This window comes from Schistocerca piceifrons, chromosome 6, assembly GCF_021461385.2.
Source record: "Schistocerca piceifrons isolate TAMUIC-IGC-003096 chromosome 6, iqSchPice1.1, whole genome shotgun sequence".
NCBI classification, from domain to species: domain Eukaryota; kingdom Metazoa; phylum Arthropoda; class Insecta; order Orthoptera; family Acrididae; genus Schistocerca; species Schistocerca piceifrons.
The window spans coordinates 267771305-267792085 of NC_060143.1; the positions used below are offsets into that span (position 1 = coordinate 267771305).

Genomic DNA, 20781 nt, shown 5'->3' on the forward strand with positions numbered 1-20781 from the left:
CAGTGCCAGTGCACTGCTACGCTCAGGGTGAGTGTCCCAAGTGCTCATCAGAAGAGTCAAGAGTCAAGAGTCAAGACCAGAATCTCCTCTACAGAGTGGACGCTAAATCAGAAGCCACATTTCTTCGCTCACCCGTTTCCATCAAATCTTGAGAAGCGCACCCATGCAACCTCCCCCTTAACGGTTCTGTGTCAATCACAAGAATCCACGAGCCCCATGCCTCCCCTATAGCTCATCTAATTTACCTCCCAGCCATTCCTAACCCAAGTTAAAAACATTCATTTCCCCCTGAAGAAGCGGTCAATCTCTGACTATTACGTTTCTGTGCAGGCAGGAGAGGCACTCATAAATTGTTTTTCCCTCAGCCACTTTAAGCCGTGTGTTTTGAGTTTTCGTTTAGGCCTAATGGGACAAACGTTATGGCATGTGTCTCAGCCAAATTGCTTTTGCGTCCCGCCATATATCATTTAAGAGCTGTCATAAATGCTTCATTCCATCCTAAAATGCAACCAAAGGTCTGAGGTTTCCGAAAAACTTGGCAGGAAGAGGGATGATACTAGCTGATTGGCCCCATCAGTAGCTTCCAGTTGAAGGTGAATGTGGAAAGCTGTGGATTTTTATGGGCACCAGCTATTTACACAGTGGGCGATAGCGACACTTTTGAAATGACTTGGCTGGATGACCCACTTCTCTCTTGCGCCTCTGCCCCTGTCATGGCCAGAAACGCATGACCCATAGATCTAGGTAGGAAGTTTTCTGCCTCTCTGGCCAAAAGCATTGCCTGCACACCGGTATGGCAAGTTCTGTCCCCAATACGTGTTTTGAGATGTTCTCCTCCGTAACAACTCCACGTGGCTCTCAAGCCCCAAATGTCTACTGAAAGAATTAATGTTGGATAACCGAACTGCCTGCTTGTTCTCAGTTCCGGAAAATACATTTCGGAGGAGAGTTACCATACAGGTAATAACGTACGTGCTCTCATCAATACCTGCTCATGTTCATAACGTCTTGTTGTGTGACAAAATGAAGTCTAGGGTGTAATAACAACATTAAAGAGTAGCCTTGAATATGAAAAAAGTGGGAGAGTAATTTGTCCTCACTCAATTTCGGTTTCCACAGACATCCAAATGAAAAAATATGTTTTCTTTCCAACACTATTACTTGAACAACAATGGTGGGACGAGAAATTTGTTATCTACATGATCTGTCGATGTGTCATCCGTTGTTGCGTCGAGCAGGAATATTCAAAATACTGTTACGTTTCGCTGGTCTTATAGTCTGTAAACAACCTGAACACATGACGTAGATGAAACATGACTTTCTAAGTGCACTAGTATCCAAAATTTAAGCATAATCAGGAAAAAAGACATACTACCTCTTCTGGTTGTTGGAACGATTACAGAACAAGCTACAGTTTAATCACCCTCCAGAGAAACTGAAGCGGATGGGCGTTATTGTCCCATAAAAGGGGATCTAGACCTACAACACTTCTAAGAAGGCTGACATGTGGTAACAGTACCTCATCTCTGTACCTCTGTGACTTTACAGTTCCCTCACACCATCAACAACAATGTGCAGATCACTACAGCTATTCAGTATGATGCTATCCACATGATGATACCATCACCACCAAATCAATCTCCCTCCTAGATGTTCCTGTGGTTCTACCAGCTTCCAGCTTCTCTCCACAGTAATGTGCGACGAAAATCGTTTTGCAAACCGAAACGGGATTCATCTGTGAAGTAAACATTCCTCCATTCTTCACAGTCCAGTTGCTGACTCCACAATACACAGGTCTGTTTTCTCTGTGCTGGAGTGAGCGGGATGCACAGGGCCGGACCTCTGGCAGAAAGTCTGCTGTTCTGAGCCTCCCATACACAGTTTGCCCAGATATGGCGATTCCTGAGGCAGCTGCAAGCTTTCAGCGAATGTTCTTGCAGGTGTACTCCGCTTACGATGGGCAGTTATGGTCAGATATCGGTACTGCTAATGGGTGTTATTCTTCGTCGAACTTGTACTGGCCTACAAAGAACATCTCTTGTGTTTCAGCACCATTACAAAAGCAACGAAATCATACTTTGTAACACATTCAAGAGTACTGGGATCTCGGACTGTATCTGGCCAGCAATCAGGCGCCCCAGGATTCTACCCAGCAAAACAGGGTCCAGATAGCGTCATTCTGGTATTATATTGCCAACTTCACCAAAGACACTACACTCTGCTCACCATGAACGGACAAACAAGACTGAGAAGCGAGTGGTCTCATGCACCATTTGTGTTCATCTCTCAGTTACGCTACTATTCGCAGACTGGAGTACAGATCGAAGAAGAAGGGCTCTTAGGTAAACATTCATGGTGTTGTTGGGTGACTGACCACCTTCTCTTTTCATTTCCGTTATTTCGAGATTATGCCTAACTTTTGGACGTTAGTGAACCTTAATTGCTAGAATCAATTTCCGTTGTTCTCTATGCGTTACATGGACGCGTGAAGTCCTAGGGAGGCAACGTACAATGTTGAAACACGGACAAATGAAAGAAAGGTGCGTAAGGTAGAGATGGGGGTTGAGGACTGGGGAAGAATGGAAAGAAAGCCACTCGTATCGTTGTCAGCGGAATCCTCCATGTGTTTGGCAATATTTGTGCAAGGAAAACGTAATACTTGATACCAAACAGGAATTTAAACCTAGATGTAAATGAATATCTAGTGTCTTAATAACAACCGAATATTATTCCGTCTCTAGGAAAAGACGTGAAGACTGTGAATGTACGTCGCAGGTGAGTGCACTTAATCAGTTTTAAAATTGTTTGCGTTTTCTACGTGTAGGAGGGTAGCAAGAAGATGTGCAAGTGAAAACAAACGTAAAGAAAATACAGAAGGCAATCACAGCAGAATATTTAGTGAGATATCAAACTCTGGAAAGAAACATTTTTTCCCTGTCTGCATATAAATCGAGCAATTTATATTCATTGTTTTTTTAATTGGCCATAGCAAAAGATGTACATCTTCCCCGAGACGAGTTACCAAACTGCAGAAGAACTTTTTGATAAACCTTTGTGCATTGATATTTTAATTAGTGTACACTCATCATCTGGTTTTGAGTTTAAAATAATTTATCTGGAAGAAATGAAGGACGTGATGAAAACCTATTGCTCGTAACAAATAACGGAGAGAATTATTGCATATTACCTCGGCAAACGAATATAGATTCGCGCCCGAAAACAAAAGCAATTTACTATTCCGTACAGTTGATTGCCTTTCTGTCCTCGTAACACTGGGATATTTGATCAATTTTGACATCTGTATGCGTCTTCAGTATCCCTTCCTTCAAAGCTTTGGCGTTCGCACACCCCTCGTAGCCGTTTTCTGTAAGGATACTCTTGTCTACGATTTTATGGACATCGATTTCCGATACACTTTGTTTTTAGTTGTAACAGTGACCCCTCCTTTTTGTCTACTGAATTGGAGAAAGTTTGTAATTCTGATCGACAAATCTTGTACAGTGAAGGGAAACCAACGGTGTGGCACGAAAGTAAGGAGGCATAATCCTTCTCTTGAATACCATAGGATATAGCTTACAAAGCCAAAGTGAAAGCGAAAAACTGTCGTAGGAATAGTTTAAATTGGATCGATCATACACGTAATGTTATAGGGAAAGCCATCCGAAGACTGCGTTTTATGGGCACACTTAGAAAATGTAACAAGCTTAATCAAGAGACTGCTTACAGTGCGTTTGTCCGCCATATTCTGGAGTATTGCTGTGTGGTTTGTGATCCGCATCTGATACGATTGATGGAGGACATCGAAGAAATTCAAAGAAGTGGAGCTCCTTCTTTATTATCTTGAAACAGGGGAGAGAGTGCTACGGAAATGAGACTGGAATTTGGGTGGCAGTCATTGAAACAAAGGGGATCTTTCTGCGGCAGGAGCCTCTCATAAAATCTCAGTCACCAACTTTCACCTCAGAGTGTGAAAATATTTTATTGGCGCCCACCTACATAGGGAGAAATAATCATAATGAAATAAGAGTAATCAGAGGTTGCACGAAATGACTTAAGTGTTCGTTTTTCCCGCGAGCTTTTTGAGACTGAAACAGTAGCTTCAAGCTGTTAGATGAAAGCTCTACCAGGTACTCAATTACAAACTGCAAAGTGGTCATGAAGATGTAGATGTACTTGAAGGTAAATTGTAGCTTTATAAACACGAAAACTCGATGGACGCAGTGGTAGAGTGGGTAAAAAAATCTTTTTGTGGAGAGAGATCGCAGAGATAGATGGCAGCAGCGAATGTTTCAGAAGCACTGTGGTGAAATGAAGGAAAGCTGTCTTCAGAGAAAGAGCTTGTCTCGTATCCAATGTTAATATGGAATTTGAGAGGATGTTGGTCATAGTGTACTCTGAAATCTAGAAAATCACAATGTACGGCGAACGAAAATTCACGAGGGAAAGAAAGTTAGCCAAAACCTGTTCTCTCTACATCTCTCTGTTAACTGCGTAAAATGTAAGACCAGAAGAAAAACGAAGCCAGGAGCAAGTGGCAGAAGCGGACAAAAGAAGGTAGGATTTCAGTGATTATGAGGTAGACGGTATCAAATGTGTATCTGATTAGCAGACTCTACAAAAGTCCTTAGTTCTTATTACTTCGTTTACCTGTGTATAGTTTCCCCAATAATATCTTAAACATATAATTATTCATTCATTATACAATGTATGGAAATAAATCTTTGGGCAAGTAAAATACGCAGTGATTTAAGTAACGTGTTTTATGACTAATGTTAGTGGCTACTTTGTTAACACATGTATGAAAAACCATTAACAAAGGACATAGAGACTTTAAAAATACAGTAAGTAGCTCTCTCGGAGCTTAATGTACCTTTTTGAATGCCTTGACATATCTGAATAGCTTATGAATATTTGATGTGTATATCACTGTGTTGTGTCGATCCAGTTGTCTTCCTTCTTTGTATCCTTACTTTAAAAAATGGAACACGTATAAAGTAATTGTTGTGTCCCAGAAACGTCTTCATCTGTAAAGCACCGAAAAAATAGTGTAAAAAACTGAAAATCTCAAAGCACAGAGCTCGATGCAAGACTATTAACTTTGAAATTAAACTATCTATAGCAATCAAACAAGTTTTATAAGGCCAGACATAATGAATTCGAGAGATACACCAACTTTTAATAATTTTTGTTATTTATGTAAGTCAGAGCTATGAGATTCATTATATAACCAGGACTAGTTTCGCCATTTACAGGCCATATATACATATTTTAATAACTGAACAAAGTATGTGTACAAATAGGTAAGGCGTAGAATGTACTACTAAATACACGTAATTGTGTAAGAGATTTACGTAAAAGTCGTACCTCAACTTAATTTTTGCCATTAATAGTAGCGTCACCAATGAAATATTGGGCAAGGAAGTATCTCAGGAGCTTCCCATGAAGGCATTAAACTGTATTTTAGATGGAAATGGAGGAGAAGAAAGGTGGGAGATTGTGCAAAACATTTACGAAGGGATACTGTTAAGCAGAGGAACGCGGAAAAACTCAGGTTTTAAAACTACAGTAGAATGTATTTTATCCACGATGTTGACGTTCGTATGTATATAAAGTCGTGTCTTGACTGATCTGATGTGAGAAATGGTAGAGTCGCTACTGAAATACAGGCAAGAGAGTGCCTCAGGAAGTACCCACGTAGGCGTCTAACTCTATTGTAGAAGCGAAGGGGTGAGAGAAAAGTTAGGTTTTGCAAAGTGTTTACGAATGCATGTGTTAGGTGCAGGAACCCAGGATAACTCAGTTTCTACAATACTAAAATGTAAATAAAGATTTTAAAATTTTAAGCACGATGTTAAACTTTCGTTCATTTGGAGAACTTTTTAAAGGAAACTGTAGTTTCAGAATAACTAATAAGTTTCAGAAGCAGTGTTCAGTGCCCATTGGTCCTTGAATGATCTGAAATTGACTAATGGATCTCCAACCACTATTGACCCTCAGATGATCTGTCAGGAACCCGTAACTATTGCGGAAAAACTGTGGCAATAGTCTCAGGAACGGCATTTAAATATCAAATGATTAAATTTGAGAGCTCTTTTAGTTTAAATAATATCACCTCTACAGCCAAATTCACACCTAAATCTTGGGCATAGGGATTACAGATTAACTTCAAGACAGATTGTGGACCGTTCCACTCTTGAAGAGCACCTGAAAAAATGCCAAAATTTTCCTGTAGGGACTTTGATTTCTTTTACTGCAGTACGGAGGTCATTTCTCCATATGTACGTGGGAGTAAAAAATACGAGCTGTCATTCTTCTAACGTTTTCTATGTTCTCTGTCATTACTCTATGGCAAGTGTTCCAACCTGCTCAGTAAAGGTTCCAGATGAGGTTGAATAAACATTGTAGCTTCTAAGCGCTCTGCCAATAAAACAATTTCCCCGCAACTTTATGATTGTCTGGCCTGAGACCCTTACCGTTGTAGAATGGCAATGTGTTAGATATGGTGGCGAAGGCTAGATGGCACTTTGTGTGCTAATGAAGTAGTGTTGGCAAGACATACCTTTATTCATTTTAAGCGTTACATTTGAATTATGGTCCCCACATCCTTGGTGAGGGCATCGGATGCACCATACTTCTTTGTAACGTGCTGGAATCGTCCAGCAGATTCTTCAGGCCATCGTGTCCATCATGGATACTCATAAAAGATGTCGACGCCTTACAGGGCTATGGGCATATCGTGTAGGTCGTAGAGTTTGTGTCTTCGTTTTATACGCTCATCAGCGTTCTTTATCACATCTCGGTGCCACAATAACAGATTTCAGTGCTTCAGTTAGTGATTTTCCACCCTGTCGGGGGTCCTTATTCTTGTGGCATTGTGCTGTGTTATCAGAATGATATTATGTCTCTCCTCAGTGAGAAAAATTTCGTAAATCCACGATTCAGACATCTCTCTAGAGTCAGGCGAAGCATTAATTTCCAAGTTGTGTAAAATTATTCGCAGTATCAGCTCGCTTCCTGTTCGCCATTCTGATTGCTACACACTGCACTCGTCCACTTTCGTTTTGATTAGAGCTGGATGGAGGAAATATTAAGAAAATTTTTAATTTGCCCGTAGTATCTTTCTGTGGTGAGAGAACATATTGTATGTGATGCATCCGATTTAATTTTTTGTAACTGTAATATCTAGGTACTTAGACGAATCTACAACTTTTTAATTTGTGGCTTTTATTGTGGTTAGCATCCAACCTCACAATTTTTGTTGTTTACAGCCAGTTGCCATTGTTTAGACTAAGCATATCTTCAGACAACCGACTTCCAGTAGACCATTAGCTAATAGCTGTCATTATGTATTTATGTAGCAGTTCGACACCTTCAGCTATGAAACTTGCGGGCAGATTAAGACGAAAACTCTAACTTGTAATCCTGGCTTTTCATGTGCAAGTGCTGTGCTGATTGAGCTAACTGACCATGACTCGCAAATTGTCCTCACAGCTTTACTTCCGCCAGTATCTCTTCTCTCACTTTCGAAAATTCACAGGAGTACTTACAGGAGTAGCACTCCTGGAAGAAAGGGTACTGCGGAGACATACCTTAATCAGAGCTTGGGAGATGTTCCCAGAATGAATTTTTTACTCGGAAAATGTCCTCTAGGCTGTGGTTAAGTCATATCTTTGGAATACTTTTTGTTTCAGAAGTTTCACAGGAGAACTTCTGTGAAGTCTGGAAGGTAGAGAATGAGGTACTGGCGGTAGAGAAGCTGTGACGACTGGTCGTGAGTCACACTTGGGTAGCTTATTCGGTAGAGCACTTGCTCACGAAATGAAAAGATTCAGAGGTCGAGTCTCGGTCTGACACACAGTTTTAATCTGCCAGGAAATTTAATACCAGCAAATAATCCGCTGCAGAGCGAACAATTCGTTCTGAGGTTTTCAGCTATATTTGTAGGTGTCATTGCGTTTGCAACAAATTTTGGTGTTACATTAGCTCATCTCTATGTGATCATGTGGATACCACACAACCATAGTCGCATATCTCATAAGTGTACCATAAGATGATTCACAGTAGCAGACATAGACTTGTTTGTACCATGAGAACTATAATGATGGGAGACTGATGACCTCAGATATTAAGTCTCATAGTGCTCAGAGCCAACCATAATGATGATTGCCCGGTATCCACGATTTAATCTGGCCTGAAGATGGTGCAATGTAATACTAAAATCGATTTCAGTAAAATTATTTCTGCGTATCCAGCTCAAGGCGTCATCCCTTCTACGCACAGATGCAGATAGCCTGCCTAAATCGTTTTGCAATTATTTTTGTCCTAGTGGTCTTAAGCGCCTTATTTTGTCGTGTAGATCACGCTTTGGGCTATTGAGTATGGTTGTCAATGCCAAGTGTCTGATGTTATGTTGCGTTTATGTTGCGTAATGACATGGAGGAGTGACAGTGGAAGTTGACGTAATAAGTACGGCGCGTGAGGGACCCGCGGAGGTGTGGCAGTTGTTACAGGCGTAGGACGGTGCCTGACGGTGACAAATGAAAGCCTCCGCCAGACCCGACGATCGAGCCGCACGCCGCCTTATTAGGGCTGGTAATTGCCTATTGAACTGCGGACTTGCCGCAGCTGATTTAACACGCGGGCCCCATTAGCAGGGGGAGTGGGAGGTTGTAGGGCTGCCGCCAGGCGGCGGCTCTTCAAGCGGAGAGGGGAGGAGGGGAGGGAGTAGGGGGGGGGGGGGGAGACGGCCTGCCTGTGGGCCTCACACCTCCATAACGCCTGTGCGCTTTACAAAGTACTCCATTTTTCAAGCTGGAAGGAAAAATGCTGATGGCGGCACAGTAGTAATTGTGAAGAATCATCGACAGACGTGGAATTAACTTCAGCCACGCCCCTGTAAAGTGTATTCTGACATCTGCTGTTCATATTGAATACTGGAAATGAAATGAGCGTATGGCATTGTTGGCCGGGAGGCCCCATCGGCAAGTGCAAGCCTTGTATCAGTGGACGCCACATCGGGAGACTTTCAGGCCGTGGTGAGGATGAAATGATGACGAGGACAACACAACACCCAGCCCCCTAGCGGAGACAATCTCCAACCTTGCCGGGAATCGAACCCGGGCCCGCTTGCATAGGAGGCTAGCCAGCTAAGCAGGCGGACATATTGAATATTAATGAAGTAGCTGACAATGTTAACGGTAATCTCACATGTCCGGCATATGATACTGGCATCTGTAGTGAAGTACTGTCTGTAAAACTATGCACAAATGTTCCCTCAGAACTTGATAACATTTCAAAATGGCGCAAAGGTTGGCAATTTGTATTAGATGTTCTGCAAGTCTTATTTCAGTGGACGCCACATTGGGTGACTTGCAGGCCGTGATGAGGATGAAATGATGATGAGGTAAACACAACACCCAGTCTCCGAAGGGAGAAAATCTCTAACTTGGCCGGGAATCGAACCCGGGCTCGCTTGCATGGGAGGCTTGACAGCTGAGCAGGCGGACATGTTGGATATTAATGAACTAGGTGACAATGTTAACAGTAATGTCACGTGTTCATAAGATGATACTGCCATTCGTAGTGAAATACTGTCTGTAAAACTATGCACAAATGTTCCCTCAGAACTTGATAAAATTTTAAAATGGTGCAAAGATTCGAAATTTGTATTAGACGTTCAGAAATGTAGAAAGGTGCACTTCGTGAAATGAAAAATACACTGTGCCTTATGACTAGAGTATCATCGATTCACAGTTACTGGAATCAGTAAACCCATGCATGTACCTGAGTGTAATAGTAAGGATACGAAACGAAATGATCAGATAGGCTTATTGTAGGTATGTTATGAAGCAGACTTAGATGCTTTGGAATGAGGTCTGCATTGCTTTAAGTCCTTTGGTATAACCTTGAATTACAGTTAATGAGACCAGGATGTGGTGCTAGGAAACGAGTAGTTATAAGATGCAACTGAAATGTCTGAAAGGAGCTATTGGTCAAATGACATAACAAACGCCGGAAGGCCTTTTCAGGACTCATAACTTCGTAAAATTGGATCATCTTTGCGTATTTGTCAACTTGATATCGAAGGGATAAGTGGAGCGAAATGCCAATATCTCTATAGGTTTTCACGGGAGTATCGCATCGTGCTTCACAAAAGGCAGACAGGAGGCGAAGAACAGTTACAGAGCAGGAGAACAATACTAGGTTTAAATTAAAAGCCACTAACTTCCACTCAAAGCATAGCATTGCAGTGTATAATTACATCAAGAACCAAATACTGGTTAATACACACTGAAAATGACACATCTATTACTATGGTAACAATTGAAAATTCGACCATAGTCAACGTATATAAGACCTAGAGACTAATTTCCCTAACCCTCTCTCATAATACTTCAGCAGCAATCAGCTTTATACCTTTGTGATTTAAACAGCCATTATTATCTGTGGGCTTAGAAAAAGAGTGAGTTTAATAGTGAAGTGTTTGAAAACTAGATGGAAACTGAAAATCTGAAATTAATTGATGATGCTAAAGACCTAACTATTACTCATTTAGTCCGCTGGACTGGAGGATGCACCCCTCACCTTTTTTTAACAACTCAGCCTCATTAGTCACTCAGTCAAGTGCGGCGTACAGTGTTAATGATTTCCCCTAAAATCAACACAGACCTTGTTTCTTACCGCTGGGGATGCCGATACATGTTACACGATCACATCCTAATCTGAGACGGAAGGTAAAGAAAGACAACTGAATATGAAAAGTGAAAAGATGCTAGCATTAGATAGATGAAATGGAACTTCAACAACTAGAGAAGAATTGTTGGGATTATCGAAGGGGTTACTAGACCACGCATTTGTAGAGGTGAAGAGTAGATCCTTCGCTGGAGAGAGAAATTCCTAACAGAATACGAGAAACACCGCCTGACAATGTAACAAGTGTCTCATAGTACTTGGTTGAGGACAGGAAAAAAAATGGGACGAAGCAGTAGAATCCTTAGATAATACCCCTTTAGCAGGAAAGCCTCGTCCTACAGTAGGAACCTACATTCATCAAATTCTGCAACCAAAAAGTCAAATAACGTGATCAATTTGGTCGAATTTGCTAAACACCTGGTATCAGTATCCAGGAAAATAAATGACGGATTAAAAGGAATAAAAATTTATGATTGAATACCAAAAGAAGACCTGTCGCACGTACTTCTAGATTCTTGATTCCAGTTCAAGATGTGGAAACAAAATATGCAATCAAAATAATGAAACCTGGAAATGTAGCTGGGTTTAAAACAATACACCCTGAATATCTAGCTAACTGTTGATCAGCTACATTGGAATAGATTTCCAGTATCCTAAAAACGTGAAATCTTCCACCTATGATGAAGTATGTCGAAGTACTAGAAATAGTGAAACCAAGACCATACGAAACTAGGAAACTATCGTTCACTAATTCTTCTACGAGTCACATAGAAGCTTCGTAGGCGTCTAACCACACAAAATTTTTTTAAAGTAATCGACAGACACGTCTCTATAAAACTGGTTGGATGCAGATCAGGAGTAGGACTAGTAACGATCAGATACTCTCTCTCACACACAACTGATATCGCAAGTGAATGTGAGAAGAAATAAGTAGGTGTAGCTGATTTTTAGTATGTGCTAATGACACTCTGTTGAGAAATACTCCTTTTGAAATTCAAGAGTGTTATCCCATATCGTTAACTTGCGGACCTACTTACCAACATGCTGAACGACGGATCAGATCTACAATGTCTGTTCTTGCGGACGAAACTCTCCACGCTCCTCTAACCTATGTAAGCCTCTTTACCCTTGAAAATCTTTCTCAACATACATTCATTTGAACCAGCAAACTTCATTCATCTCCCGACCTTCCTCTGTAATTTTTACCCTTGCACTTGTCTGCAATAAAAGTTTTATGATTCCTTGAAGTTTCTGGTAGTGTCCTATTAATTCATCCTTTGTTTTATTCAAGTTCTGCCACAAATTTATTTCCTTCCCTATTCCACTCCATACCTCCTCATTGGATCCACTCATCTAAGCTTCAGGAATCTGCTGTAGCACCGGCTAGCAAACGCTTCTATTCTTTTTTCGTCTAAATTGTCTGTTGTCTCATTTCACTTCTGTACAAGGCTAGACTTCAAATACCTTCAGAAAATATTTTATAACACTTAAATTTATATTCGATATTAGATTTTTTTTCCTTGAGAAACTATTTGTTTTTTATTTCTAGTCTCTATATTATATCCTTTCGACTTCGACCATCATCAGTTATTTTGCCACCCAAATTTCGAGGCTCATCACCTACCTTCAGTGTCTCATTTCCCATCTAATTCTCTCGCATTGGAGGATTCTTGATTTTCGTTTCTTGATTTTCATTCTATATCCCTGATTCAAGTCACTCTCTATTATGTTTAGCTTCCACATGCTTTGCTATCTTTTACAGAATTGCAATGTCATCGGCAAACGTCAAAGATAGGAATGCATCTAACAATTACTTGATATCGTAGGATGCAAGCGTTTCTCTGAGAAAAAGAGGCGGTGCTTCTACAAGCCCGAAAGAAATTGGTTATGAAAGTAGAAAGTGAACATTACGATAACCGTATTTCCTAACAGCCTTAACGTGGTTCACATAAAAGTCTTTCATTGAGGTAATAAATTACAAAATATGTCAATAATGTTATAGCTGCATCCAAAGAATTCCATAAGATTTGTACAACCTTTGCAGTTTTAATCTGTTGCACTTTAACACTGAAAACATATTTAAACTTTTTACATATGCATTATTCGCTCGATTAATCACATCTGGTGCATTTCCTCGAGACTGAAAACTCCATATAAAGGCTCAAGAAACGACAAGTTAGAGAAAAAATTCATAAGGTCACGGCTGAGAAAGTAATTTCGAAAGATAAGATGTCTGACGTCAAGAAACGGTTTCAATGTTTTTTGGAGCTGTGTAGGACGTAAAAAGAAACGTAATTTCACTAATTCGTCAACTCTCATAAGCTGTTTTGAAGATTGTGCGTCGACCGTTGTGAATACATCTGAGTTCAGGATTTTATTTGTTGCACCACCTCACTGTCACCCCAAGCAAAGGTCGAAGTAGATATTAATAAACTGATTGAGGTCACACTGCGGTGAAACCCTCTTCTTGCATATTCGATTAATTTCAATCTCTCGACAACACTCCAACGTTCCTTTGTGACAACCCAGTTCGCATCTCCCGTTAGACAGAGTTAGCAGTTGAGTGTGCGTCAACAATCATCGGGATGCGTCATCCACCGCTATGCGTCTGGGCTAATGAAAGCACCAGCTATTTACTATGGTTTTCATTACGGAACCTTCGATAACACGCATGAAGTTTAACGCATATTGTAATAATTAATGAATCATAATGCGAGTTAAATAAAGTCATCTACGCCGAAAATAGAACTGAAGTCCATGATCTGAGGATTTGTTAACACGAACGTCATCACTGATACTGTTTCACTGTCCGTCAAGGACCGTCATGAATGTTCTTGCCATTTAAAGACCTCCTGCCGCAAAAACACACTTCACTCGAAGGCACGTGAAAACTTATTAGTTCCTCCTCAAGGTTCCTGCTCAAAATTCTATCGCCCACAAAATTTTAGTTTTGACATGGTGAGGCTGCACTCGCAGCGCCCACACATTAAGCTGAACTCCTGCTGAAAGGTACCCATGTGAAACCAATGGATTCCCCCACAGGTAGGCCGCCAAAGACGACAAGGCACTGCACTGCCACACATTTATCACCTCAGGAAACCAGACCCATTTAGCACGTTCAAATTATGTTTAGTATTTATTTTTAAATTACTCTTAATGAACAAAGTAAGAGCATATGGACTATCAGACCAATTGTATGATTGGATTGAAGAGTTCCTAGATAACAGAGAGCAGCATGTCATTCTCAAAGGAGAGAAGTCTTCCGAAGTAAGAGTGATTTCAGGTGTGCCGCAGGGGAGTGTCATAGGACCGTTGCTATTCACAATATACATAAATGACATTGTGGATGACATCGGAAGTTCATTGAAGCTTTTTGCAGATGATGCTGTGTTGTATCGAGAGGTTGTAACAATGGAAAATTGTACTGAAATGCAGGAGGATCTGCAGCGAATTGACGCAACGTGCAGGGAATGGCAATTGAATCTCAATGTAGACAAGTGTAATGTTCTGCGAATACATAGAAAGATAGATCCCTTATCATTTAGCTACAATATAGCAGGTCAGCAACTGGAAGCAGTTAATTCCATAAATTATCTGGGAGTACGCATTAGGAGTGATTTGAAATGGAATGATCATATAAAGTTGATCGTCGGTAAAGCAGATGCCAGACCGAGTTTCATTGGAAGAATCCTAAGGAAATGCAATCCGAAAACAAAGGAAGTAGGCTACAGATCGCTTGTTCGCCCACAGCTTGAATACTACTCAGCGGTGTGGGATCTGTACCAGATAGGGTTGATAGAAGTGATAGAGAAGATCCAACGGAGAGCAGCGCGCTTCGTTACAGGATCATTTAGTAGTCGCGATAGCGTCACGGAGATGATAGATAAACTCCAATGGAAGACTCTGCAGGAGAGACGCTCAGTAGCTCGGTACGGGCTTTTGTTAAAGTTTCGAGAACATACCGTCACCGAGGAGTCAAGCAGTACATTGCTCCCTCCTACGTATATCTCGCGAAGAGACCATGAGGAAAAAATCAGAGAGGTTAGAGCCCACACAGAAGCATACCGACAATCCTTCTTTCCACGAACAATACGAGACAGGAATAGAAGGGAGCACCGATAGAGGTACTCAGGATACCCTCCGCCACACACCGTCAGGTGGCTTGCGGAGTATGGATGTGGATGTAGATGTAGATACACAGTTTTATTAAAATTAGTTGTATTGAAATGAGCACCTACCAGCCTTATTGACTTTCTGACCTTAAGAAACGTTCTACATTACATATTACTTGTATATTAATGTAAATATTATACAGTGGAATTAGGCACATCTTCCAAGTAAAGAAAACAAATAAATATTCGCAAGTGGAAAACTGCATGAAATCATGAAAGAGCGGAATTTCCTGCTCTTTCACACTGTGCTCTTGGTTTTTATGTGGGACGCACCAGATCTGACGTGCGGACGATGTAATTGCTGGTTATCCCCCATCAAACACCCTAATTATTTTTCTGTCGAAGAAATATCTTGCATATCTAACACAAAGACGTTTAGAAAAAGGATAAAGCCATACTGTAACGTATGCGACGTGACGTCACTGTATGTGTGATTGAGGAGTACATTTAGTTCTAATCCACTACACTGAGACGTTTTAATGACTATCGTCGTTACTTTGGATCCAGTTAAATTTCAGGTAAATTATGTTAGTATGTGTTCACTGTACAGGTCAGCTACAATTCGACGTACTGTTTATGGATGCAGCCGTATTGATTTACCAACAGAATAATTTCAAATATTTCTTCAATCGCTGCTTATAAAATTAGACGGACAATACCGCGGTTCGATCGCTTCCGCATTGTTACGTTGTGCCAGGAAGGGCTTTCAACAAGGGAAAACAAGAGTTCACGCATCACCGTGGTGCATTGAAATCATGAGGCCGAGATGCACAATTCGAAATCCTCATTTTTCTGATATTGGCGAAGTGTTGTCCTTGGCTGTAAAGCGATATTGATGGGAATTGACCACGGGTCCTTAGCCACAATAAGGAGCAGAACGCAATCAGAGAATTTCTCCCATTACATGCATACTTGCATTAACCTGCCTTTCCGGTCAGCGCTCAGCACTTGTCAATCTTACGAGGATCCACCTCGTCGCTGCGATCGGCTATATTCGAAGGCCAAACTAAAGCCACTAAGCCACGTACCGGTAAAATAGCAGTTGCTTTGATATTTGTTAATGGTGGTTGGTTTCACGTTTCTGCAGACGAATCTGTTGATGATTCAATCTGACACTTCATCGGTCTTCTTGGGCCAGAGCTATTCTTGATTGCCATTTTCATAATTTTTTTTTTTTTTTTTACTTTCTTACAAGCTTCAAGTTAGTGTTGAAAGGGTACAGACTGCAGCCTAGGCAGAAACGCGTCTTCTTGTAAGACATGATTTTAGCAGGCACTGGTCGTGCTGTTATCTTCTGTCCTCCAAATGAAAACACCATGTCAAGAATGCTTAGAAGTCTCAGGGGAAGGGAAGATACAAATCGTACAATGAAGGACATTGTATGTCTAATGGCTACTGTTAAGAGAAACTGTGACTTCACACACTAGTCAGAAAGGCAGGCGTAAAGAAATCAAATACAAGTGACGGTACATTGTGCTATCACAACTTTAGGTCAGCTGCTTAGTGTTGATGAACGTACGGAGTTATTAATTCATTCACAAACCTACACACGTAAAAATGTTCTACATCACCCCAGTTTCCCGAACTTCTCAAGACAGACGTTGACTGTGGATATTGTATCACAGACCCAGTCCGTTTGACTGTTCTGAGATGTCACTAAACCCGCCCAAAGATGTAAACAACCATGCATTAGCAGCGCCTATTAGACGAGGGGGTCCGACAGCCGATCAGTTCCAGTCATTCCCCCAGGAAGAAAGTACACGGCTCGTGTTGTCTGTAGTTCAATCATGCCTAGAGGGTCAATACCGCGGTTCGATCATGTTCGCATTGTTACTTTGTGCCAGGAAGGGCTCTCAACAAGGCTAGTGTCCAGGCGTCTCGGAGTGAATGAAAGCGGTGTTGTTCGGACATGCAGAAGATACAGAGAGACAGGAACTGTCGATGACATGCGTCGCCGAGGCTGACAAAAGGCTACTACTGCAGTGGATGTCCACTACCTACCGATTAAGGCTCGGAGGAACCCAGACAGTAACGCCACCATGTTGAATAAGGCTTTTCGTGCAGCCTCAGATCGTAGTGTTACGATTCCAACTCTGCGCAACAGGGTGAATGATGCGCAACTTCTCTCCCGACGTCCACGGCGAGGTCCAACTTTGCAAACACGACAACACGCAGCGCGGTACAAATGGGCGCAACAACATGCCGAATGGACTGCTCAGGATTGGCATCACGTTCTCTTCACCCATGAGTGTCGCATATGCCTTCAACCAGACAATCGTCGGAGACGTGTTTGGAGACAACCCGGTCAGGCTGAACGCCGCCACACTGCCAGGGAGTGTAGCAAGGTGGAGGTTACCTGCTGTTTTGGGGTGGCACTATGTGGGGCCGACGTAAGCCGCTGGTGGTCATGGAAGGCGCCGTAAAGGCTGTACGATACGTTAATACCATCCTCCGACCGATAGTGCAACCAGATCGGCAGCATACCGGGGAGGTATTCGTCTTCATGGATGACAATTCACGCCCCCATCGAGCACATCTTCTGAACGACTTCCTTCAAGATAACGACATCGCTCGACTAGAGTGTCCAGCATGTTCTGTAAACATGAACAGTACCGAACATGCCTGGAATAGGTTGAAAAGGGCTGTTTATGGACGACGTGACCCACCAACCATTCTGAGGGATCTACGCCAAATCGCCAATGAGGAGTGGGACAATCTGGACCAACAGTGCCTTGATGAACTTGTGGATAGTATGCGACGACGAATAAAGGAATGCGTCAATGCAAGAGGACGTGCTGCTGGGTATTTGAGGTACCGGTGTGTACACCAGTATGGACCACCACATCTGTGGGTCTCGCTGTATGGTGGTACAACCTGCAATATGTGGTTTTCACGGGCAATAAGAAGTGCAGAAATGATGTTTATGTTGATCTCTATCCCAATTATCTGTCAGGTTCCGGAACTCTCGGAGCGGAGGTGATGCAAGACTTTTTTTGACGTGTGTACAATTTAATCTGCACAGTGAGACGAAACAAGTGATAGATGGGTAGTTTTGTGAGCTAAGCAAACTACTTCAGAAAAATAAGCGGCAATGAGGTGGGGTTGCCTTACCGTGCACGTCGATGCAGCCGGTCTGCTGCTTCATGACGCTGGTGTTGATCTGGCAGGTGTAGCAGCCGCGGTCCGACTCCTTCAGCTGGCGCACGTGCAGACGCCACGTTCGGAGCTGGTCGTGCGAGACTCCGACCCGCGAGTTGTGTGTCACCACCTTGTCGTGCATTGTAAGCACCGTCTGGTCTTCAGAACGCAACCAGCCCACCTAAAAAGGGAAAATGCGGAATTGTACCCCGCCTCACTGAAAAATAGGTTTACTGTAATCCATTCACACATGTCAGTAGATTGAGAAAGTCAATGGAAACATTAAAATATCCCTTTTCTTCTCAATATGTTTGTGAATGAGAAAAACTTAGAGCAGCATATTATGAGGAAAGAATTCCTTGACACTCCATTGTATACTAGATTTCGTATCACGAGATACAGGTGTGGAGAACACAATAAAATTCAATTGGAAATGTCCTAACATTAATGAAAGTTAACGATTGTTTTATCTAAATAAACACATAATAAAATTCTGAACATGGCTGTCTTTTAGCAACGACTTATAAATTTCAACGGAGAAATAATACAGCCAACCGACACCCCTAAGGCGTCTTCATTAGAATGAAATTTTAAAATTTCATTGAGATGAGGACATCCTCAGATGTGTCGAAAACTAGGACAGCGCACTAAGCAGTTTTTGGCAACGGGTTGGCTGCATTATTTCTCTGTTTAAGTAAATAAATATTTGAAGTTCCTGAAATCGAATTCAGCATAATTTCGTTTACAATTAAATAATATTTGAGAATGTTATCAGCACTGATAACTGATTCTAATGTACCAAAGTTTAAAAAGAATTTAACTCGCTCACACAAAAAGGCAAATGCAGGTTCCTGAAAGTCCATAAAGTTTCCTTAATGTCTCCTTTGACAATGGCATTGAGCGCAAGTACTCGGGAGATTCATTTCAAACCACATGTAAAAGGAAGAGCGTTGTATGACCAAAACACTGAATCATTACATCCAGTTTAACCACGTAAAGCAGTTAGACATGTTGCCCAAAACTCAGTGTTAATTGGTGTCCACAGGTGTATCTGTTATGTTTCAGCTGGACCTATTATTGTGTTGACATAAACATTTGTCGTAGTAGTTTTCATTCAGTATCTCATTCATTACTTTATTCATGTGTTGCGAGTATTCTAGTTTGGAGTGGTGTTACTAAACGCTCTATTTCTCTGATCTGAAGACAGTATGCTCGGTTTTCCAGGTAAAGAACATGGACTTTTCTAAGTCATGGCAGTACCCACTACGCTCTGTGGATCTGAAATTTGGGTTCCCACGCGAAAGGGTATGACCAGCGTCCAGGCTGCGCAAATGCAATTTTTCCATAGTATTAGAGGTGCTGCACAGAATCAAAATACCGAGAATGGATTACGAGCAGATTCAGTGCAAAAGAACACAGGTCTAAACAGAGAAAGATGGTGGGAACATCTAGATAAATTGTATGAAAATAGGCTTCGATCGCAAATTTTCGACTACAGACGTAGAGGGACCAGACAGAGCGGAAGACCACCGAGGAGGTGGCCGGACGTTGTTGGCTTGAACAAGTGAATTCAGATGATGAATGAAGGAAATAATTAATGTTAATAATAATAAGACGATTCACTGTGAAGTAAATAAGCATTTTACTTTATGAGATTTACCTGAAATGCTACTGTTACTGAAGTATTCTACGGAAAGATCGGTATTTGACGAAACAGGGAAAGAAACTGGGTTTGTTACTTTAAAGAGGAACAGAAATTTCAGCGCCAGGAAACTGTAACGAAGTGTTGACACAACTGCACAGTACTGACGGATTTTGTAGTCCCGGAATTTAATCCACAGTGTAAATCAATGTGGATTGTAAATGGGTAGAGCGTTCTCGGACTGCGACTTAACGTCAAAAGCTTCATATGATGGCAATCGAAGGTACGAACATCGACTTGTTGAAAAACACTCCTTCTAAATTAAAATCTTTTAGTTCCAGCAACATGATCTTCGTTCCATTACAGTCCGTCCACCACACGACGCAGAGCCACATTATTCCAGATTTAATGTTAACGAAAAATATTGACGGAGTAGGAGATACAGGACTTTAAGCCTCGCAGCTTTTGGCAATGATAATTATCAAGGTGTATTCCTCATAGTCAAACGCACTACTACCTGTCTTCGCTGTATGGTTTGTAAGAGCATTAAACATTTGAGTCGTGACACTCTAGCAATAACAATTGGACTATCACATCACATACTAATTAAGACTGAATTCAGCCAACAACAGCCCGCTGTTTAGTTTGGCGATAATGTATCAGAAAAAGCTGAGAAAGTCCTATGTAAGGTTCGGATTAGCGTCTCAGGAGAATACCATCACCATGTGCAGTCAGACTTCAGCTTCTTTCAGTGGCTTTCTTAAGGTTTGAGACATATTTTAATAGGATTTGGGACTTCAGATAAGTTACATGAGCAAGTGTGTGCACGCGGATCACAGTACCTCGCATCAGTGATTAAGTAACGCTCTTATCTCCCCATAATCACAAGATCTCATTCACCTCATTCCATAGCTGTACCCATCCATGAAACAAAATCATTCTCAAACTCCATCTGTGACGGTGCTGACCACTACTGTAGATAGCTACCCTGCACTCTCAGCTCAGTTCAGTGTCCCTTTGCCAGCATGGAAGCACTCCAATCGCAGATCTCATTACTTGTTCCCAAATCATTTACGTACAGATAATCTCCTCATATCTTTGGGCTACAGTCACGTAATAATGTTTGAAGGACATTTC

General features: G+C 41.6%; 1 protein-coding gene across 1 annotated transcript in view; it reads right to left on the bottom strand.

Moving 5' to 3' along the window:
- LOC124803269 (lachesin-like) overlaps nt 1-20781 on the bottom strand; it is a 217085-nt gene that overhangs the window by 180663 nt on the left and 15641 nt on the right. The window contains exon 3 of the mRNA XM_047264452.1: nt 17976-18183. Coding sequence (XP_047120408.1) covers nt 17976-18183 — 208 coding nt within the window. The remainder of the gene's footprint in view (nt 1-17975; nt 18184-20781) is intronic.